This window comes from Lissotriton helveticus, chromosome 2_1, assembly GCF_964261635.1.
Source record: "Lissotriton helveticus chromosome 2_1, aLisHel1.1, whole genome shotgun sequence".
In the NCBI taxonomy this organism is placed as follows: domain Eukaryota; kingdom Metazoa; phylum Chordata; class Amphibia; order Caudata; family Salamandridae; genus Lissotriton; species Lissotriton helveticus.
The window spans coordinates 1,255,430,310-1,255,453,847 of NC_136059.1; the positions used below are offsets into that span (position 1 = coordinate 1,255,430,310).

The window sequence follows — 23,538 nt, forward strand, 5'->3', positions numbered from 1 at the left end:
AACGGAAGAGGGAGAGAAAGAAAAGCGTGTGGGAGAGAAAGAAAAGCGTGTGGGAGAGAAGGAAAAGCGTGTGGGAGAGAAGGAAAAGCGTGTGGGAGAGTAGGAAAAGCGTGTGGGAGAGAAGGAAAAGTGTGTGGGAGAGAAGGAAAAGCGTGTGGGAGAGAAGGAAAAGCGTGTGGGAGAGAAGGAAAAGCGTGTGGGAGAGAAGGAAAAGCGTGTGGGAGAGAAGGAAAAGCGTGTGGGAGAGAAGGAAAAGCGTGTGGGAGAGAAAGGGCGCGCGAGAAAGGGCGCGGGCGAGAAAGAGGGCGAGAAAGAGAGGGCGAGAAAGAGAGTGCGAGAAAGAGGGGGCGAGAAAGAGGGGGCGAGAAAGAGGGGGCGAGAAAGAGGGGGCGAGAAAGAGGGGGCGAGAAAGAGGGGGCGAGAAAGAGGGGGCGAGAAAGAGGGGGCGAGAAAGAGAGGGCGAGAAAGAGAGGGCGAGAAAGAGATGCAGTTTTTAGGTCTCTCCTGAGCCAATGCTTGCGCATTGCTCCAGCGAGATTATAGTAAGCGGAAAAGAAAGGTCTACCAAAACTGCTGCGGATCGCATACAGTTCATGTGATCTATGCGCATGCACATCATCGCCACCATTTGTCTGTGCCTCGGCATCAGACTTCAAAGGCTGCCGTGCCCCCCCCCCGCACTCTGGGACACCACCACATCACTCTGGGACACCACCACATCACTCTGGGACACCACCACATCACTCAGCCCAACCACATCAACCCTCAGCACCACAACAGCACTGTCCTTGCTTGCTACCAACAAGCATTGCCATAGCCAATAGGACTTGCATTAGGAAAGTGTAAGCTATTGGCTCTGTGAATAACAATGCTATTAATTTATATATTTTGAAAGCCAACACATTAAAGAAAATTGTCATTTACAATACCAATAGCTCACACTTTCCTAATGCGAGACCTATTGCATTGCAAATGCTTGTTGTATATATTACATGACTATCATATTGTGCATTTGGACAAAGAAACCCTTGACTATTAGGTGAGGTATGAACGCTTTCAATGCAAGGTGAATAGCTTGAGGCTCAAGGTAGTTGCTGTGGACACCCTGATGTTTAGAGACCCGGAACCGTGAGATCCTGTAGGTGAGCACCCAGTCCTGTGAGGGATGCACCTGTCCTGAGAATGATTTGTGGAACAGGGTTAAGAACGGCTGCCCTTTTAGCAGGGTTTGTGTGTTCCATCACTGCAAATAGCGATGAGTGCGGCTGTCTATCAACACTAGATCTTCTAACTGATCCTGTGACTGAGGCGGTCATGCTAGACATTCTTCCAGCGGACGCATGTGCAATTGTGTACTTCGCACTATGGTGATGCATGAGAACATCATATCCAGCAGACGCATAACTGTTCTGACCGGTAGGTGTTGATTGGTTGGAACTGTGGTAGCAGTATCTGGAAATTTTGAATCTTGCTGCAGTGGGATAGGCTAGTCCCAATTGTGTATTGAGAATAGTAACCTGATACGGCTGAACCTGTGAAGGTTGATGGGATTTTTGGCCATTAACGGTAAATCCTAGTTGGTGGAGTAGATCTGGAATGGCCTGAGTGTGTTGGTGAGACAGAGAAAGGGTACTGGCTCTGATAAGCCAGTCATCCAGATACGGGAAGATATGGATGTTTTGTCTGCATAGATGTGCTGCTACCACTGCTAAGAATTTGATAAACACCAGGGGTGCATTAGTGACCCTGAATGGGAGGACTTTGAACTGAAAATGTTTTTCAGCTATGACAACCCAGAGGTATTGGTGGTGTGCTGGATGGATAGGGATGTGAAAGTAGACCTCCTTCAAGTCTAAGGTTGGCAAAATCACCTTGCTGAAGTGGGTTCATGTTTTCAATGGTGAATATATGGAAATGCTCCGACAGGATACAATGATTTAAGAGTCTGAGATCCAAGATGGGCCGGAGTGAGCGGTCCTCTTTGGGGATGAGAAAGTTTAGGGATTATACCCCTGATCATTAATGTTGAAGAGGGGCGAGCTCTATAGCTACCTTTAGAAAAATAGCTTATACTTCCTGTTGGAGCATATTTTAATGTTTCACAGAGTTTGTGTGGTGGAATGTTTGGAGGTGTGGTGATGAGCTCCAGAGGATAACCATGTTGTGATAATGCCCAACACCCACTGATGCAATGTTATGTAGCGCCAGGGGGGGGAAGAAATTTTTTTAGTCGACACCAGACAGGGGATGAAGAAGAAAGGAGCCACTGCTTTGTGGTGGGTGGGGCACCAGATGAGGGAGCACCTTTGCCATGACCTTTGGAGTTATTACCCCTGTACATGCACCTGTAATAGCTGTGTGGAGGGGGGTTGTGATCTTGCTGTCGATATAAGACGAGGCATCGGAAGATGCTGCTTTTGAGCCTCCCTTATGAGGAGCGACAAAAGGAGCCATGGGAGTGGGGTTCTGGAGTGCAGCCATGGATTTAGCAACCTCTGTGTCCTTCATTTTTTCTAACGCGTGGTCAACTTGTGAACCAAACAGGTGTTCCTTGTCAAATGACACATTTAAGAGTGTTTGCTGAACTTCTGGCTTGAAGCCAGATATGAGCATCCTAGCTTGTGTGTGCAGCAACAGACTTATTTATACCCCTGGCAACTGTATCCACAGAATCTAGGGCACACCTAACGGAAATATTAGGAATGCGTTTGCCCTCTTGTACTAGTTCCTGCCCTCTTTTTCTACGTTCCTCCGGGAGGTAGTGGAGGAGTTCCTCCATTTCGTCCCAGTGGGCGTGATCATACTTGCCTAATTGACTTTGTGTATTTGCAATTCCCCAGTGGTTAGGGTTTCAAAGAGGAAATCCTCTTCTATAGGCTTTTTATAGAGAGGGACCTGGGAGTGCGCTGCAGCCCCAATGATGAGTTCCCAATATGAGTTGGTGTCATCAGGAGGCTATGATATAGCTAGGTGCAGGTCTGGATCGGTATTCCGGAGGGATCAAGATCATAATCTGTCCAGAGATCTGAGGGCTGTGGTGCATCATAAGAATCATGTAGATCTCGAAATCTATGGAGCCAAGTTAGATTTCTGTTTCAGTGGTCAAGTGTTTGGTGCGGAAGATGATCGTCTTGGTACCGAAGTAGTGGGCTTTGAATAGAGTTACTGCCCTAAACCCAAGGAAGAGGTATCAGATTAAATTTTTCGTTGCAGACTAATGCCTGCTGGCAGGGTGGCCTGTGTGCTTGATGCTCGGTCGGAGCCAAATGTTTTTTCGGTTGCAGGACGGGAATGGAGTACTCATGGTACACTGACCCGGTGTAAGGGACTGCATCTAGAGGTCGATCTCTATGCGGATTGATCGACGGGAAAAGCCTCTTCCTCAGCCACAGGGATCTCATGGAGTTAATCCTCCTCTTCAATATCTTGCTGTACGAAGAAGTCAGCATATCGTTGACCTCTCTCCATTGCATCTCCCTGCGACATGCCCTTCGGTCCCGTAAAATCTCCGTGGAACAAAATGATTGGCAGTCCTCGCAGTCTTCTTTGTGGTTGGGAAACAAGGACAGGTTGCTGACCTGATGAAAATCGATCCATGGGTACAGCGCGTGGCACTTGGGACGGAAGTGGAAAGGCAGCCGTTCCATCAGCAGGACATTCTTAGGCAGAGCTGAAGGGATGGAAAGATAGTCCTGAAGGGCTGATGTTAAAGTGTGTTGATTCAACGATCAACAGTTTTCTCGATTTCGAAATGCAAAGGTAGAAACGCGTACGATAACCATACAGACATGGGTAAGGGTGAATTACGAACCAAAAGAAGTCTGAAACGGTCTCAAACTGGAGCACAGTAATACACGTCGAAACCAGATGGCAAGAACAATTGAGTTGATGTCCATAAGCGCTATTACCAAGCGGAGTCCCTTTACACTGCAACTCGAAAGACTTCTTCAAAGAAAAAACAAGGTGCACATATCTGGACCCAACACTGAATGGCAGGAGTATGCAAAGCATGTGTATCTGCAGTCACACATGCCTCAAACATGTTTGTTTTTAGTCCAATGTTTTGGTTTGCAAGGGCGTCTGGGGAGGAAAACCTAGTGGGAGCCACAGAAGTCATCCCACCCTAGATTCTCCTAAGTGACTAGTTTTAAAAATAGTTCAGGTTTGCTAGGTTGCTATAGGTGCCCGCTAAGCTCGGGCCCAAAATCCACAGCTACTCAAAAAGGGGGAGGGGCAGTTTTCAGTGGAAAAAAATTGTGTTTTGGGCCCTTTGTCGCAGGAATTAGGTCTACCTACACCATTTTTATTAGGATCCAGTGGTATGCAGAATAGTAAAACATTTGTGATTACCAATTGTATTTCTTTGAATTTGTGCCTTTCAAATGTAAGCCAGTGTGTGAGAACGAAAATATTTGGAAAAATGCCCTCTGAATCATGTTAGTATGTGCACCCACAAATTCAGAGATGTACAAACAACCACTGCGCCTAAACTCCGTATTTGGTGTCTATTTCAGAAATATATATATATTTTTTTTTAACCGGTTTATTCTAACATTTGCGCAGATATAATACACTTCTTTTCAATCAGACACAGATTTTACATCCCCCCTTTTCATCACCCCCCTTCCCTGTACATGGGGGAACAGATGATTGCTGGCAACTCGTATCGCACTTTATAGTCTGCCTAGTCGAGCCCCCATCTTCTCTCGCATCACACTGAAGGAACTGGCGAGTCCCCACTGTGTCCCCTATAGCCTTCCAACCCACCCCAAATCTTCATCCAGTTCTCTGGGCAACCCCAACTCTGATAAATAACCTTCTCCGCCTGTCATTCCCAGTCTAGATCTTGCTCCCATGCCTCCAGCCTTGGTGAGAGAGTCGCACCCCATCCCCTAGCCACATTTCTTTTGGCCACTGCTGCCACCGTCATGATCCACAATCTCTGGTATTTGGGCCATGGCTCCTCCCCCGATACACATAATATCAACACTGCTCTAGCGGGACTACCCTATCTACTACTTCCGACATAACTTTGGTGACTTCTGTCCAGTAGCTCCGGATAATTGGACATTCCCACAGAATGTGGAAGAATGATCCCACATCCCCTTCTACACTGGTCTGTTTCCCCTCAACCCAGCCAATATAAAAGTAAACTAGCGAGGTAGGATGTACGCAATATTCTTAGCTGCACTAATCTGAAATGCGATCTTGTGGCCACCTCCCATGGTCCGTGTAATGCCTCCGCCCAATCATCATCCTCTAGGATTTCTACTTCCATTTCCCATGCCTTTCGCAATTGTCCCAGTGGGTCAGGTGATTTATTGATGATTTTCTTGTATGTCAATGAAACTGCTTTGGACACCATGGGGCCCAGCAGGAGTCTATCCTTCAGCAGCGTGTATTCTGGTATACTATCCCTTTTTGGAGATGCGTCCTTAGTGCATATTCCAATTGCAGATAGTCAAATCTTTCAGTGTTTGCCATACTGTACTAGTCTTGCAGCTCTTGGAATGTGATCAGTGCTCGGCCCTTCCACACAGCCCCAAGTGATTCTATTCCCAATATTCTCCATTTATGAAAACCTTCCAGTCTACCCACTTTCGTTAACAAATCACTGTCCCACTCACTACACCTAACCCCGCCCATTCCTGAACCCTAGAACCCCTTTCTACGCCTAATCCCGACCCTTCCCATATCGCTTAAAAAACCTCAGCACACAAACTGCACACTTCCTTGAACTCTAAATACCCTCACCGCCCTTAAACACCAGCCATCCATGACCCATAGGAACTCATCACCCTAAACTACTTCTACCTGAACTCTAAAAAAACGCTTTCTACATCTAAACTCCACCCATCCCAGACTCCTTAAAATTCCTCACTACCCTAAACTCCACCTCATCCTGCACCCTTAAAAACTCTTCACCACCCCAGCTGCTACCCATAATTGAACCTTAAAAACCCTCACCAGCCCTAACCTCTGCCCATCCATGAACCCTAAAACCTCAACACCCATACACTCCACCCGTCCCTGAAACTTAAACACCTCGCACACCTAAACACCACTCGTCCATGAACTCTAAAAACCCTCACCACCCCTACACTCAACCCATATCGGAATCTTAAAAAAAACAAAAAAACATTCTATGCCCAAATGACAATTATTCGTGGACTCTAAGAACCCCCACACGCTATACATGGTCCATCCATGAGCCCAAAAACCCCACAGTAGTCCTAGACTCCACCCAAGTGTAATGTAATGTTGGATTTTCTTTCAAATTATCATTCTTTTAAAATGCAAAATGCTTTCTTAGATTTTTATACATTTCCTTCAAATTGTCTTCACTTAAATTGTTTTTTCATGATCTAGTTTCCACCAATGGGGTTTCTATGTTTTTGTTTTTCTATGAATTCACCTACTACCAGGGAAAAAACGTTTGAGGCGCCCCTCGACCAGTGCTGTGCAGTTGGGCGGCGTGGGAGGGCAAGTTATGGTTTGGTAGTAGTTGCAGCACCTTTGAGGGAGTCACCCATACCTCTGCCTCTAGAATTGTTGCCCCTGTAGGACAACTTTAGCTGGACTTAAAGGAGCCATGGGGAGCAGGTGTCTGAAGCACACCCAATGCTTTAGCTGTCTTGGTATTTTTTATTATATTTTCTAACATGTGGTCTACTTGTGGACCAAAGAGATGCTGGCCATCAAGAAGCATCTGCCGAACGTTTGGCTTGGACAAACTAGTTAGTGGACTAGTACTGCATGACTGCCACACTCAAAATAGTTATTAGTGAGAAAGGACCATTAAGGACAAACACATACAGAAAGGGAACAGCGTACAGTAAACCGCTTACTAAATGTACTGTGTGGTCTATTTCTTCAGTAGTTACACCGGCTCTAATCATCATGGCAGCAATGTCCAAAACTTCTCTAGCAAGCTGAAAAAGAAAAACATTTTTTTTTCTTTTATTTATGAGTTTTCAGTGAACATAACGGGTATAGTTAAACATCTTCAAACTAGGAGTACATTTCCAAATATGTTAGTAACACACTCTAGAGCACAGTAATCAAATCTGCACCAATTTTGCAAAAGAGAAGAACACATTTACAAAATGTAACCATCCAAAATGCATTACGCCCGGTTACCTACATGGGGCTTGTAAAGGTATACTATGGGGGTAGAGTTACTATTTGGGCTATGGAATATTGATGGTTGGGTTAAATACATATCAATGAACAATTCTAAGGTGTACATGTACCCCATCTTGGCCACTATCTGAGCATCTTATAATGCTTTCCGTCTCTGCATGCACGGTCCAAAACACAGCAGATGATTATCATGATGTGTGCATGAGTCTGTGTGTCAAAGTTTTACTTGGACAGTGAATTCTAACATTTTATCCAACAACTCTAAGCTCTGGACACTCTGCTACACAGGAGTTGAAGTCGCATTAAAGGGATGGTCGCAAGCTGCCTTCTGCCTCGATTAATGAGGTTAGTGATTGAAGGTAGGACTCAAGCTATACCTCACTCATGCGATCCAAGTTGGTAAACCCAGTTTGGGGCCGCTTGTGTTTTCATCTGGGGGCAACCTGGGGTGGCATTCTGGGCTGGACTGTTCCAACTGGAGCAGGACCAAGACTGATTTGCATAAGGCAGAAAGACACAGTGGGCAAAAATCAATTATCTGATAGGTGGCCATAAGCGACTGCCAGTGGCTGAGGTCAATTCAAGCATTCATTACTTCATCCCTCATTTCCTTTACAAAAACATATGCAGAACTAAATGTGCAAAATGATATTGAGAAAGGCTATTTTTACAGCGAAAAAGGGAAGACCCAAGCAAGGTGTAGCATAACAAGCTCCAGGCAGTGGTAGATTCCAGTCACATAAAACACACAATTTTACCTCACTAGACTCTCCGCCACTATCCCTTCAAAAAAGCTCAATAATTGCAGATTAGAAACCCTGGAGAAAAACATCAAGAAACCCCCCACCTGGAGTAAAAAAGTTCACCTTGTGCAAGGTAATGAGTTAAACTTTGTGAAACAGGATCTTTTGAGTTTGACAAGCATGAAGACTGCTTATTCATAGAGAACAGTGGCTAGGTAGAGCAGTTCACACTCAAATATTTGTGCAGGGGATAGGAGCATAAAAACAGAATTACAGTGACCTAAAATTATTTAACAGTGATTGTGTGGTTACAGGGAAGGAGTTTCATTTGGGGTACTATTTAACATTGAACAATGTTGCAGGTGATAATCAACGACAAACCTGTGCATTAAAGATCAGACTATGTCTTTACATGGCCCTTTAACAGATAAAGAACTTCAACTTTGTTTACAAGAGACAAAGAAGACACCATCCAAAATGTTGTGGACTTTGCAGTTACAGTCAAACACTCAGTCACAAGGATTAAAAACCATGCAAATTTTGGGGCAATATGCTTTTTGTTTAATTCCTCATTTAAAGGTTTCTTGGAGGGCGCATGGTTTTCTTTGAGGGGCTGGTAATACAAAGAAAAAAATAGGAAGAATGTAAAGATGCCAGCATGGATGCAAAAAAGGGAAAGAGTGCCCAAGACCCCAAGGGGGGAGTTTTCCTTTAATAGAAAACTGTAAAAACGTAAAGCAAGGTTGTCAAGATGAAATAAACGTCCACTCATTTGAATAGCTCACAAACATTATAGCCTCTGTAATTAGATTGACTAACGCAGGTTCAGACAAAATCCTTAGCAGTGCTAATTACCGGAAAACAATTTGCAGAGTGGCTGAAGACATTCTGGTGGTTTTGTCTTTTTTGGGGGGCTTTTGGTGGGCGTCCACATATCTCCATTTGGTGTCCTCCTGTGACGTGGATGCGCTTCATCTAGAAACTCACAAGCTCCCACCTTTGGTCACCATCTTCAGATTCTTTTTTTTCTCCTTCTCCCTCCTGTCTCATCTTTTTTGGTGGAGGAGGGTCGGTTACATTTTGCAGCGTGAATCTTTTCTGGATTCAAATGCTGTGCATAGATTTTGTAGCGGTTTGCTAGTCTTGTGGTGGCTGGGTGGACGATGACCACTGGTTTGTAATGAATATGCTACTTACCAGTATGCATCTGTTCTTGGCATGTAGGGCTGCTAACATTCATATCTTAGCATTAGATCGCCGCCTAGTGTTGGGTCCGGATGATCGCACATTGTTGTCCTGGAAGAGTCTTCGAAGTATCCTGAGATAGGTGGCTCCTCCCCTGGACTACAGTGCGCATGGGCATCGGCTCCATCCCCAGATTGTTTTTCGCCATTGTGGCAGAAAATGGAGTGAAAAGTGTAAAGGATGTCCATGCTAATGATTGAATACAATAGTATATCTGCAGCTGCGACAGGCACCGGGGAGGAGGGTGGGCGATATGAATGTTAGCAGCCCTACATGCCAAGAACAGATGCATACTGGTAAGTAGCATATTCAGTTCGAGGCATGTGGGCTGCTAAATTCATATCTTAGCATAGAATACATAGCAGTCCCTCCATCAGCGGCGGTTGCCCGTGCCAGCTGCAGAAACCTGAAAAAGTGTCTTGAGAACAGCCTGTCCTACAGCAGCTTGCTGCTTGGAATGCACATCAACACAGTAGTGTTTTGTAAAGGTATGTGGGGTAACCCACGTGGCTGCTCTGCAAATGTCTTCCAAAGGAATGTTCCCCAGGAAAGCCATGGATGCCCCCAATTTGCGTGTGGAGTGCGCCCTTGGGGGTATCGTTAAAGTGCGCTTGGCCTTTTGATAACAGATTTGGATGCACTTAACAATCCACCTGGCTATTCCTGCTTTTGAGATAGGGTTGCCTTTGTGCTGTGGTGAGAAGGCAACAAAAAGTTGTTTTGTTTTCCTAAAGTGTTGTGTTCTGTCTATGTAGTACATCAACGCCCTCCGTACGTCTAACGTATGGAGCATTCTTTCCGCCACCGTTTGTGGGTTTTGGAAGAATGCCGGCAAGTCAATAGTTTGGTTGAGATGAAACTGTGACACCACCTTAGGAAGGAATTTGGGGTTAGTACGTAGCACTACCCTATTTGGATGAATCTGAATGAATGGCTCTTGGATTGTGAGCGCTTGTAGCTCACTAACACGCCTCAGTGACGTAATAGCAATGAGGAAAGCTAGTTTCCACGTTAGGAACTGGAGTTCACACGACTGCAGTGGCTCAAAGGGTGGTCCCATCAGTCTGGTGAGGACCACATTGAGGTTCCACGCCGGAGCTGGCGGTGTTCGTGGGGGAATGACTCGTTTCAGACCCTCCAGGAAAGCTTTAATGGCAGGCACCCTGAAGACAGAGAGATGCTGCCTATTCTGAATATGGCTGCGATGGCGGATAGATGTATCCGAATAGAAGTGAACGCTAGATTGCATTTGTAAAGATGTAGCAGATAGCAAATGATGTTAGGGATAGATGCATCTAGCGGGTTGATGTAATTGGCTGTACAGTAAATGACAAAACGCTTCCATTTTGCAGCATAGCATGCTCTGGTAGTTGGCTTCCTCGCCTCCTTGATGATGTTCATGCATTCTGGAGGCAGGTTAAGGTATCCAAACTCTAGGACTTCAGGAGCCAGATCGCCAGGTTGAGCTGTTGCGGATCTGGATGCTGAATTTCTCCATGGTTTTGCGTCAAGAGTCTGGGCGTGAGGCGCAGTCTTTGATGCTGCACCACTGAGAGTTCGAGGAACGTGGTGTACCATGCTTGGCGCGCCCACGTTGGAGCAACCAGGAGGAGAGTCATCGCGTGCTGCCTGAGCTTTCTTGCCACCAGCGGTATCAGAGGGGCTGGCGGAAAAGCGTACGCAAATTTGCCTGACCAGTTCATCCATATCGCATTCCCCTGCGACTGTGGGTGAGGGAACCTGGCGGCAAAGTGTTGGCATTTTGCGTTTTCTTTTGTTGCAAACAGGTCTATCTCCGGATGACCCCACCTTTGGAAGTACGGGAGGAGTACTGACAGATGTAACTCCCACTCGTGCATTTGATGGCTGTATCTGCTGAGCAGATCCGCCATCTGATTGTCCTTGCCCGGGAGGTGTTCTGCCATGAGGAAGATGTTCCTCTGAATGGCCCACCGCCACATGCCCTGAGCCAGATGAGACAGCTGTGGCGAGTGGGTGCCCCCCTGTTTTTGAATGTAGTACATCGCGGTCATGTTGTCCGTCCGGACTAACACCACCTTGTTGCACAGATGTACAATGAAGGACTTGAGTGCCATGAAGATTGCCATCAGTTCCAGATAGTTGATGTGCATCTTCTGTTGCTGCGTCGTCCATAGTCCCTGCACGGTGTACGTGAGCAAATGAGCTCCCCATCCCTGGAGAGATGCGTCCGTCGTCAGGATAATCTGTGGCACTGGCTCCTGGAACAGTCGGCCCTTGCAAAGGTTGTGTGGAGTCCACCAATGCAGAGAGTTGTATGCCCGACTGGTAACCAACACTAGGTCTGTTAATTGTCCTTGAGCCTGTGTCCACCGATTTGCTAAGCACTCCTGGAGCGGGCGCATATGTAACCGTGCGTAAGGGACTATGAAGATGCAGGAGGCCATCATGCCTATCAACTGCATGAACACTCTCGCTGGAAGTGAGTGTTGTGGTTTGAACCTTTGGATTAGAGACTGCATGCTGTCTATCCTGACCAGGTTTGGGTGAGCCATGGCCGTTAGGGTATTGATCGTCGCACCCAGAAACTGCCGGACATGTGCCGGCTGAAGATGCGACTTTGGGTAGTTCAGCGAAAAGCCCAGATCGTGAAGGAGGTGAATGGTAGTCGACATGTCCGCGGCGCACTGTTGTTCCGACTTGGCTTGAACGAGCCAGTCGTCTAGGTAGGGGTAGACATGGATGTTCTGCCTCCTGAGGTGCGCCGCCACTGTCGCCAGACACTTGGTAAATACTCTTGGGGCTGTGGTCACTCCGAAGGGTAGGACCTTGAACTGATAATGTTTGCCTTGGATAGTGAATCTGAGGTATTTCCTGTGGGACGGGTGTAGTGGAATGTGGAAATAAGCATCCTTGAGGTCTAAGGTTGCCAAGAAGTCCCCTTGGTTTAACAAGGGAAGAATCTGTTGTAGTGTAAGCATATGGAAATGTTCTGACAGTATGTACAGGTTGAGGGGACGCAGATCCAGAATGGGTCTGAGAGATCCGTCCTTCTTTGGAATAAGGAAGTACAGGGAATATACCCCTGTGCCCTCCTCCTCCACTGGCACGAGCTCGATAGCGCCTTTTTGCAGCATCACCACTACCTCCTGCTGCAATAAGTGCAAATGCTCTGCGGACATAGGCCGTTGCCTTGGTGGAATGTTGGGTGGAGTGGACTTTAACTCTAGACAATAACCGTACTGGACAAGTTGTCGCACCCACCTGTCTATGGTGATGTTTCTCCAGACGGGCAGGAACTGCTGTAGCCTCCCCCCGACAGGTGTTGAGTGGTCGGGGGGCAGTGACAGAGTCACTGTTTGCTTGGGGTAGAGGAGCGGGAGTTGTTGTTTCCTCTGCCACGTCCTCTGGTGCTGTTTCCTCGGTAACCACCCTTGTTCTGTTTGGGGTACGAGGATTGTGCTCCACCTCTAGAGAATTGTGATTGTTGACCCATCTGTCCTCTGGTGACTCCACGCGCACCTGAGCGACGAAAATTGTTGCCACGAAACTGTTGTGATTGCAGGGCCCCCATAGACTTAGCAGTTTCGGTGTCTTTCTTTATTTTTTCTAGGGTGGTGTCAACATCTGGACCAAACAGTCTATCAGGATTGACTGGCTGATTATGTATGGTTGTCTGAATGTCAGGTTTAAACCCCGATATGCGGAGCCACGCCTGTCGTCTCAGCATGACGCTAGTGTTAATGGCCCTAGCGGCCGTGTCCGCGGCATCAAGTGCACACTTTATGGCTGCGTTGGAGATCAGTTTTCCCTCCTCTATAAGCAGTTTGGTACCCTCTTGAAACTGCGGAGGCAGGTGTTGTAAAACTTGCTCTAGGGTGTCGTAATGCGCCCTATCGTAACGTGCCAAGAGTGCCTGTGTATTTGCAATACGCCAAAAATTGGCAGCTTGAGCAGCTACTCTTTTGCCTCCTGCCTCTAGCACTTTGGACTCCTTATCCGGGGGAGGAGCTTCACCCGTTGTTTGGGAGTTGGCCCTTTTGCGGGCATTTGCGACCACCAGGGAGTCAAGCGGCAACTGTCCCCGAATGTATGCAGGGTCTGCAGGTGCTGGCCTGTACTTCTTTTCGATACGTGGATTGACCACTCTCGCCCTGGTAGGTTCCTTAAAGATGTCCGCAGCATGTTTGAGGACCCCTTTGAGCATAGGCAGTGTCTTTACTGTCCTTTCAGAGACTGAAAAAGTGTCAAATAAAAAGTCTTCGTCTACTGGGTCAGCATGCATGTCCACATCATGATTAGCTGCCGCCCTCCCAATGAGTGCATGAAAACCTGCAGAATCTTCTGTTGGGGAGGCACGAACACTGAAAGGCTGTGGGTCAGGCTGTGGGTCTTGCCCCACATCCTGAGTGCTTTGGTCACCAATGTCATCATATGAATCCGGCTGTGCATCTGGTTCATTGATGGGGAAAGTGTATTGGTCATCCTCATCATATCCCTCCCCCTCAGAGTGTTCTGGGGAAGGGGTTGGGCTCCTTCTTGGATGAGGCTGGATAGGTGCCATGAGGCCTGAAGCGTCCTGAGGAAGCCTTTTCTTTTTTAGGGGGATGACATAGGAGTCCACTGGCTGTGAAGTGATTCTCCTCTTGTAAAGGGACAATTTGCCCGTGTCTGCGTCGATAAAACGCTCAGAATCCTCTCCTGAGTCGAGTACCCGACTTGAAAACTCCCCTGCCGTCGAAGAATCAGACTTCTTCGGCGCCGATTTTGTTGAAAAGGCCTTCGGCGCCTCCTTCGGCGGCAGAAGGAAGAGAAGTTTATTCCCAGGCTTCACCGGAGTGTCCATCGGCTTCTGTGGCGATGGCATCGGAGCCGACGATGCAGAGGCCTTCTCCCTGATCCTCTGTAGTGAAGCGGCGACGAGGGACGCGTCACAGTGGCCTTTGGCGTCGAGGAGGACTTGACCTTGCCCTCGGATCCGACGTCCTGTTGCCCCTTCTGAGTCTTTGACGATGATGCCGCAGCCGCCGACCCAGAGTCCTTGGAGCGATGCGCAGATGTCCCAGCCTTCGATCCGTGTGACTTCTTCGGCTCCGTCTCCATCACGCGTCCGACTAACGGAGTCCCAGTCGGAACCGGAGCCGTGTCGCTGGCTGTAGCGGGCTTTGACGGCGCCGCAGCGGTCGACCCGTGCCGACCACCCTTCTTAGAGGATCCCTCCTCCGTCGCCGATTTTGACACTGTGGAATCGACAGACTTCTTCGACTTCTGTGGTCCGGAGGTCGACGGAGTCGATGAAGCAGCGGGTTTGGTCGTTTTCGTTGGTACGGCCGCCATTTTAGGTGTGCTCGAATCCATAAGTTTCGGTTTCGATTTTGGGTCAGCCATTTTAGGTGTCGTCGATACCGTTGGTTTCGGTTTCGATATGGTCTGCCCAGCAAGTTTGTCCTTCGCCGGGCCGGAAGCGGGGCCGTGGCTTGCGGTACAGGGTCTAGGGTAAGGCCGACAGGCGATCCCGTGACCCGATCTTGATCTTCGTAACCTTCGGGGCATAGCTCGTCCCCCGAGCTATCTTCCGCGGCCCCATAAACCTCTTCGACGTCCCCTACCTCTTCGACGTATTCAAGGCCTTGACCCCCGACTCCGTCGTCGTGTTCCGGATCTGCCTCCGTCTCGGGCGGGGAGATTTGAAGATGATGGCTCTGGTCCTCGTCTTCCTGGTCGCCGAAGATGTTCTCCGGATCTGGGGCCGCTTGTCTGGCCTCAAGGCGCACCGCGCGCCGAATCTTGAGTGTTTTCTTGGACCTGAACTTTGCACAGGCCCTGCAGTTGCCGTCGTCATGGTCTGGCGAAAGGCATTTGTTACAGACCGGGTGCAGGTCTATATGTGGGTATTTGGACCCACAGAGCGGACAGAGCTGAAACGGACTCCGCTCCATGCTGTAAAGTCGCAGTCGTGTCGCGATGAGAAGGCCCCGATGGCCGAAGAGTGTAAGCACTCCGCTGATTCCGACTCCAAGAGACGGAAGAACACGAGACCGTACGCAAACAATACCGACGCGAAGAATACAAAGCCTTTTGGCCGTTTAAAGTTAGTTTTTCTCGGTTCCGACAGAGGCGTCGAGACCGCATCCGAACCCAATGGCGGAAAAAAACAATCTGGGGATGGAGCCGATGCCCATGCGCACTGTAGTCCAGGGGAGGAGCCACCTATCTCAGGATACTTCCAAGACTCTTCCAGGACAACAATGTGCGATCATCCGGACCCAACACTAGGCGGCGATCTAATGTTAAGATATGAATTTAGCAGCCCACATGCCTCGAACATATATGTTGTAATAGCTTTTGTCCTACTGGTGCTTCTTTATTCATCTGAATGTCCACTCAATGTTTTGTGAAAGTGTGCACTGAAGACCATGTTGCATCCAAGCAAATGTCTTGAATTGGAGTATTTGCTAGAAATGAGACTGTTGCTCCCTTCTTCCTTGTTGAGTGAGCCATTGGTGCTCCGTGTAAAATCTGTCCTGCTCATTTGTGGCATAATTGTATGGCTTGAGCAATCCATCTTGTGATTATATGTTTGGTAACAGGTCATCCTAGGAAGCGGTTAGCAAAAGATACCAAGAATATCTTCCTGTATTCCTTTGTCCTTATAATGTAGTACATGACTGCTCTTCTAGCGTCATGAGTGACCAAAGCTTTTTTTGCTTGTGTTTTTGGAAGAAACTTGGAATTTGTATAGTTTGGTTTATGGGGAATTTTGATACCACTTTTGGCATAAATGGTGGATCTGTTCTCATGACAACTGTCATTAAGTATTTGGAAGTAGGATGCCTGTAGTGTTAGTGCTTGTGATTCACTAACTCGATGTTGAGATGCAATTGCTACTAAAAAAGCTGTTTTTAGCGTGAGCATTTGTGACGTTGCTTTGTGTAGTGGTTCGAATGGTGCTTTCATCATCTTAGCCAGAACTATATTTAAGTTCTGTGTGGGTGTTGGTGCCCTTCTTGGAGGTGCTCTTTTTTTGTTCCTTCTAGGAACCTTTTGACTACGCGAGAAGTGAAAAAACGTTTCCCAGTTTCCCCTCTTGTATAGGCTACAATTGCTGCTAAGTGTACTTTTAATGACGTATAGCTTATATTACTTTGTAGTAAATGTGTCTCGTATTTTACAACTGTCTTTTCCCTTGTGATCCGTTTTGAGAGTTTTTCTTTAAGGCGCCATTGGGAGCATTCTCTTCCATTTTGCTGTGTAACGTTTTCTTGTTGTTGGCTTTCTTGCTTCTCTTAGTACTGCCATTGGACTTTCTGGCAGATTGAGGTGTCCAAATTCTAAGTAATCAGGAGCCATGCAACTAGGCTTAGGCTCTCTGGTTCTGGGTGAAGTTCCTTTCCGTTTTGCATTGTTAATGGGTCTTTTCTTTTTGGATGCCAGTGCACTGTGCACTGTTCCCTGTGTTATTTCCATTATCTCTGTGAACCACGTTTGTCTGGCCCACTGTGGTGCAATGAGAATCATTGTCATGTGGCTGATTTTGCATTTGTTATCCCCTTGTGGAGAAGTGGTGTTGGGGGGGAAAACGTAAGCAAATATCCCTGACCAGTCTACCCATAGCACATTCCCTACAGACTGCTTGCAAGCTTGCCTGGATGCGAAGTGTTGGCATTTTGCATTGTGGTGAATTGCAAATAGGTCGGTTTGCGGAGTCCCCCATTTCCTGAATATTTTCTGTAGTTCCGATTGATTCAGTTTCCATTTGTGGGATGCTGACGTCTGTCTGCTCAGTCTGTCTGCCTCTACAATGTCATTTCCTGGCAAGTGTACTGCCGTTAGGTCTATACTCTTTGGGATTGCCCATTTCCATAGTTGTTGAGCTAGTGTTGAGTGCTAAAGACAGTGTGCCTCCTTGCTTGTTTATGTAAAACATGGTGGATGTGTTATCTGTTTGTATTAACACTTTCTTTCCGTAAAGCTCCTTCTAAAAGGCTTTTAAGTCTAGTAACACCGTTTTTAGCTCCAGGAAATTGATGTGTTTTACAGCATATCCGTGTGTCCACAATCCTTTCTCTTTGAGGCTGTTCATATGTGCTCCCCATCCTATCTGGGAAGCATATGTTATGGTTACTGTTGGAGTTGGTTGTGTGAAAAGTCTCCCCCGTGCTAGGTTTGTTTTGGTCCACAATGCCATCTCCTGATGAACTGTTAGCGTGAAAACCACTAGATCCGCCCAACTCCCTGTTGCTTGAACCATTGCAGTTGAATGCCATTTCTGGAACCGCCTCATGTGCAAGCGAATGTTGGGGATTAAAAGAATGCATGAAGCCATCATTCCTAAAATCTTCCCCAATGTCCTCACTGTCAGAGCTTGCCCCTTGCGGTACCGATACTTCTCCTGCAGCAGTACCAATGTTCTCTTCTCGCTTGGGAACACCTTCCTGTGAGAAGTTGGCCTGATGTGCAGTGCTCACTATTCTAGTGATCACTATATATCAGTCCAAACAACCCTTATTGATGATTGGTTGTAAGTCAACCTTATAGACCAGCTATCCTAGTAGCATGGATACGAGCAGTCTAAGGCTAAGACTCTAGAGGGCGTGTTAAGCCAGCTGTTTTACCATCACATTACCCCTTGAACACCCAGTGAAAGGACACCACACAAGTGTTATGAAAATAAACAGTGTATTTATTAGAATCACAACAACCCTGTACTCTTTATGAGGACAGGGTGCTAGGCACACAACAAAACTCTTACGAAAATACTTAAGTTAGCACGTTATACACAAATGCCCGAGGGGCACGAAAAACCATATACTTTAAAAGTGGAATGCGAATTACTAGCAGGTAAGTAACAGTTCTAATAGGCTTTGGAATCACTAGGACTGGACTAGGGAATCGTTAGATTTCTACTAGGAGACCCAGGGGACTCGGGTGCAGAGTGTGCACTCTCACGCGGGATGCGGGACAAAGTCTATGGAGGCTAGTAAAGGCAAAGTTAGTGTTCACGGGCGAACCCGACCTGGTAGGAAGAAAACGACAGTGGATCCTGACCCTAGGATAGTGAGGCTATGCTGGGACACCGAAGTGCCGAAGTTACCTAGCCCAGGGGCTGCAGCTGCATAGGTCTGAAAAGACGTCGGGGATCTCGTTGCCGGACCAGGAGCCTGGAAGGAAGAAGTTGCTGGCAGGCGACCAGTGAAGAAAAGTTCGATGGATCCAAGCCTGGATCAAGGAAGAAGAAAACCTGAAAGCAGAGGGGACCAAGTTCTTGAATCACTAGCCAGTGATTAAGTGGGCACCAGGATGGCACCGGGCGAAGTCACCGCAGTCAGGTGAGTGGGCGCTGCTGGGCTCTGCAGTCTCTCGGACCAGGAGGCGTTGTCGGCGACCAGGATGGAGGTGCGAGCTGTCCCACGAAGGTTCTTGCTGTCGACGTCGCTGGACCCAGGATTGGGCAACAAGTCTTGGCAAATGCAAGGCCCACGCGGTGGACCTAAAATGGCGTCTTGAGTGGACCAGGAGGGTCCAGGGTACTTCTCCGATGGAGGGAAGCAAGGGCCAGTCTGGAGCAACCAGACCAGCAGCAGAAATGTTGTCGGGCGTCGTCAGGAAGGCCACAAGCCAGCGGGCTAGTAGCCAAACAACGCGGTGAGCAGCAAAAAGCAGAAGGGCCCCACGCAGATCGTGGAGATGCTGGGGGGCTGCTCTTCGGTGCTGGAGCTGCTCAGGGTGGGGGCTTCTCGGACCCCAAAGCACTCACCAGGAATTCACTCGGCGGGCTTGTTGTTCAGAAGTCGTGCAGTCTTGAAGATGGCCGGTCCCTCGAGGTCTCGTCACACCCACGAATCTCAGCGTGACTGATGATGCAGGTAGAGGTCAGAGGTGCCAGGGAAGCCGGTTCTCGTCGAGCTGGACAGTCGGATTCCGGAGGAAGGACTTGCAGCAGACCGCAGTGTTCTGTAGATGGTGCCTGCGGATGCAGGGTGACTACTCCTTAGTCACAAGGGAGAAATCTTAGGAAGAAGTCTTGAGTTCCTTTCGTGGAAAGTAGTTTCAGGATTCAAAGATGATCTGATTTGGAAGGGGGGCCAGTCTCTACCTTTATCCTGTAAAAAGGGGCTGGCACGCGACTAAGTCCTGCCCTATGGGTGGGACTAGGAGGGGGGTGGTTACACCCACTTCCTTGGCGGGCTTTTCCCCAGCACAGGGTCTGGAGTGACCCTGGAACTGGTTCCAGCCAGCCTATGCACAGTGAGCACCGGGGTGCCACGTGCAGTCACCTTCCTCTAAAGCCCTGCCTACCTACAATACACAAAACCCTGTCTGGGACGGTGCTGGCACCGCCCCTGGCAGGAAACCCTTTGTCCTTATCTCCTGCTCTGGGAGGACTCCCAGCAGCAGGAGGGCAGACTTGTGTCTCGGTGGCAGCATCCATTTTGTGGATGCTAAGGCTCTGTTTGACTTTAACCGGGGTTAGGGGTTACATACATGTCGTGTCCCTCTAGAAGGGTGGAATGCTAACCCCGTCGCCAGAATTGGCGAGGGGTTAGTATTCCAATTCGTATGACACCTTACTCGACATGTTTTGATAAAGCGATACCAGAGTTGGCACATAACCGCGAGGATTATAATGCACTTAAGAGTATATGGTATGCGATATCATGGAAACGGCTAAGGGATGGATCCCGAAAGCCGCAGACAGGCTCAGCTCATGCCAGAGCACCATCTCACACGATTCCAAGCACTCTGCCTTCAGGATTGTTAAGGCCTGCCATAGGAGTGACTGATAGGAGATCTATGTGTCCATTTTAGGGTTAGATATAGGTATACTATATCTAAAGCAAAGGGTGAGTACACCACCTTGCCCCAGCTGTCGTGCAGCCAGTTGTGTCAGTTTTAGTTAGTCAATCCAGGGGTGGCACAATACATGCTTCAGCCCCTGGGAGACTTCTGGGTGCACCTCAGCCCTGGGTACAGGGACTTGGAGAGGGCCCAGTGCCAATTCAGTACCTAAGTACAATTTGGATAGAGAGAACAGCTAGGCTGTGGGTCTGATTAGCAGGCCCACAGCCAGGGAAAGTCGTAAACCAGTGCAGCAAAAAGCAAAAAATCTGGGTGATCATAGGATTGCAGACCCTACTCTCCTACACTTCCCTACTATAGAGTTGATATGTGCTCCTAAGAACACCTTCTGTTCTGGCTCTGGTAACGACTTATCCCAGTGCATTGAAAATCCGAGCTGAACCACTGTCTCTATCACTTGTATATGCTGTTTACAGAGACTGTATGAGCTTGTTCTTATTAACCAGTCATCCAGGTACGGGTATACATGAATCCCCTGCCTTCTTAGATGTGCAGCTACTGCTGCTAGGCATTTTGTGAAACGTCTTGGTGCTAATTTTAGGCCAAATGCTATCACTTTGAATTGGTAGTGTTTTTGGATGACCACAAACCTGAATAGATTTTTGTGTTTTCTTTTCATAGGAATGTGCAAGTATGCATCCTTTAAGTCTATGGTTGCCATTTAGTCTCCTTTTTGCAATTGACGTATTACCTCTTGCAATGTTGTCATTTTGAATCTTTGTGTTTTTATGAACTTGTTGAGAAACCTTAAGTCTAGTATTGGATGCAATGTTCCGTCTACTTTTGGAATTAGGAAGTATGTTGAGCAAATGCTGTAGTTCCTTTCCTATTGTGGTACCTGCGCTATGGCCTCTTTGGATTGAAGTTCTTGCACCTCCTGGAGTAATTGGGATAATTATTTTTCTGAATGTTTGTTTTTATTTGTAGGTTGCTTTGTCAGTTCTATGCAGTAACCGTACTGCAATATGTTTAATATCCATTTGTCTCTAGTGATATCTCTCCATTTGTGGAGGAAGTATTTTAACCTACCATCTACTGGTGTACTATGTTGAAGGAACAGTTTGTTTAAAGGATCAAATCTTTCTTTTTATACTGTCCTTGGGGGACTCCTCCGTGATGTTTTTGGTGAGTGGCCCACTTTTGCAATGCAGTTGCTGCTGTCTGTGGTTCTCCTCGTTGTGTTTGCCCTCTTGCCCAAGGGCGCACTCGAAAGGATTGTCTTCTCTGTTGGAACTGCCAATTATGCTGTCCCTGTTGCTGGCCCTGGCTTACTCTTTGTAAGGTTGCTGTTATGTTTGGTGCAAGGCTGTGGGTTGATTTTTCCCTCTGCCTGCTAGTCTCCTTGAGGGTGTGCCTCTACGCATGCCTCTAAAATGTAGTGCACCCATAGACCTTGCTGTTTCATTGTCCTTCAGTGGATTCAGCTTTTCATCTATGACGCTTCCAAACAGCTGTTCTCCATTGAACGGGGAGTTTAGTATGTTATTCTGCACTTCTGGCTTGAAACCGGATATTCTCAGCCATGCATGTCTTCTCTCTGTAATGCCGATCATAGTCTGCTAGATGTGTCTGCAGGGTCTAAAGCAGACTTTAAACATATTTTTGCCATGTTCTTTCCCTCTTCCACCAAGTGGTTTGCCGTTCTTTGGAACTGTTCAGGCACGTGCTTTAGTAGTACTCCTACCTCTTCCCAATGCTGATAAGCATGTCTGTTTATCAATGCATTGGAGTTAGCAATACGCCACTGAATTGCTGCACTCCTTTCGACACTTCTCTTCATAAGGTCCATTCTCTTGCTCTCCATGTCTGGCGGTGGTCCCACATTGGTTGGTACATTTGCCCTTTTCCGGGCTGTAGACGTAATAATTGAGTCAGCTGCCACCGACCCTTTGATATACAGAGGGGCCTTTGAAGAATGTTTGTATTCCGTCTCACCCCTTGGTGTGACTGCCTTGCAAGTTGCAGGCTCTTTAAACGCTTCTTTCCCTTGATGATCCAGTACACTTGGTAGCATGGGTAGAAACTGGCTCCTTGATTGCGTAGGCAGTAAGGTTTCTAGTAGAAAGCATGATTGTGGCTTTTCTTATTCAAGTTGCACTCCATATGTGTCTGCTGCCCTTTTTATGACTTGGTTGTACTTCCCGGTGTCATCTGGTGGCGAAGGATAAGTGTCTACCGCCTCTTGTGGTGATTCAGCGTCGAGATCCTGCTATTTATTGTAGGTCTTGAGCCTCCGAGTTCGCCAAGCCCACATAAGTTAGTGCCTCATCGTCTCCGTCCTCCACAAAGAAGAATTCCACTTCCTCTTCTTCAAGGTGATGGATATGGAGATTCTTGTATTTGGAATCCCATATTGCCTGAATAGTGAGTTTGTGGAGATCTGCAACTCAATCCGTTAGGGAAGCATCGGTTGTGAGAATTATCTGGGGAACTGAGCCCTGAAACGTACGCCCTTTGGATACATTGTGTGGAATCCACCATTGCAGAGTAATTTATGCTGCTATCTATCAACACTAGATTGTGAAGTTGACCCAGTGACTGAGGCCACTGCCTAGAGAGACATTGTTGTAGAGGTCTCATATTTAGTCGGGCAAGTGGTTCTATGTGATTACAGGATGCCATCACGGCACGGTTTCCTCTATAAGAGCCTCTGTAGAAAGTTTTAGGTGTAAAAGTCTGTCCCCGATTTTTGTATTGTGACCCAGAGGTATCTGTGGTGGCTGTCTTGGCACCTTGTTTGTAATTGGGCCTATGAAAAAATCCACGGTCGGTGTTAGTTTGTAGAGCTTCCATAGATTTTGCTACCTAAGTGTCTTTCTTCATTTTTTATAAATGGCTGTGTCTACCCGAGGGCCGCAAAGACGTTCTTTATCGAACTGTAGATTTAATATGGCTTGCTTCACTTCAGGCTTAAATCCTGACATCTTTAGCCATGCAGGTCTATGTATTCGGATACTGGTGTTAATACCCCTAGCAGCGGTGTCAGTGGCATCTAGAGTACACTTAATAGAATTTTTAGTAATAAGTTTACCTTTGTTCACTACTTCTTGACCCCTTTTTCTATGCTCCTCTGGGAGATGTTGGAGGAGAAGCTCATTTCGTCACAGTGGGCCCTGTCATACCTTGCTAATAAAGCTTGGCTAGTGGCTATATGCCAATGATTAGCTGCTTGTGCCGCAACTATTTATCTGAGGTATCTTTAAGATTGGATTCTCTCTCTCTAGGTGGTGCATTTCCAGTTGTTTGGGAGTTTGCACTTTTTCCTGGCATTTGACACTACCAAAGAGTCACAGTGAGTTAGCCTTTAATATAAAGATGGTCTGATGGTGCTGCCTTGTACTTTGTCAATGCGTTGAGTAATTATCCTTGCTTTGACTGGATCTCTGAATGACGTGGAATACCTTTGAGTTACAGTAATTATTGTGCCCATCTCTGTGCAATAGACAATGTCTGAAACAAAAATCCTCCTCTATATAAAGGAACTCGATGGAATGTTGCTGCAAGTGCTATTAGGCCCTGATGAGCAGTGTCATCATCAGGTGGTGAAGGACGAGTGGGATACAATTCA

The 23,538-nt window shown here is 47.4% G+C and overlaps 1 protein-coding gene across 1 annotated transcript in view; it reads right to left on the reverse strand.

The window, feature by feature from the left end:
- The window catches only part of METAP1 (methionyl aminopeptidase 1), a 360,683-nt gene that overhangs the window by 174,786 nt on the left and 162,359 nt on the right, over window positions 1-23,538 (reverse strand). The window contains exon 6 of the mRNA XM_078676209.1: window positions 6,849-6,932. Coding sequence (XP_078532335.1) covers window positions 6,849-6,932 — 84 coding nt within the window. The remainder of the gene's footprint in view (window positions 1-6,848; window positions 6,933-23,538) is intronic.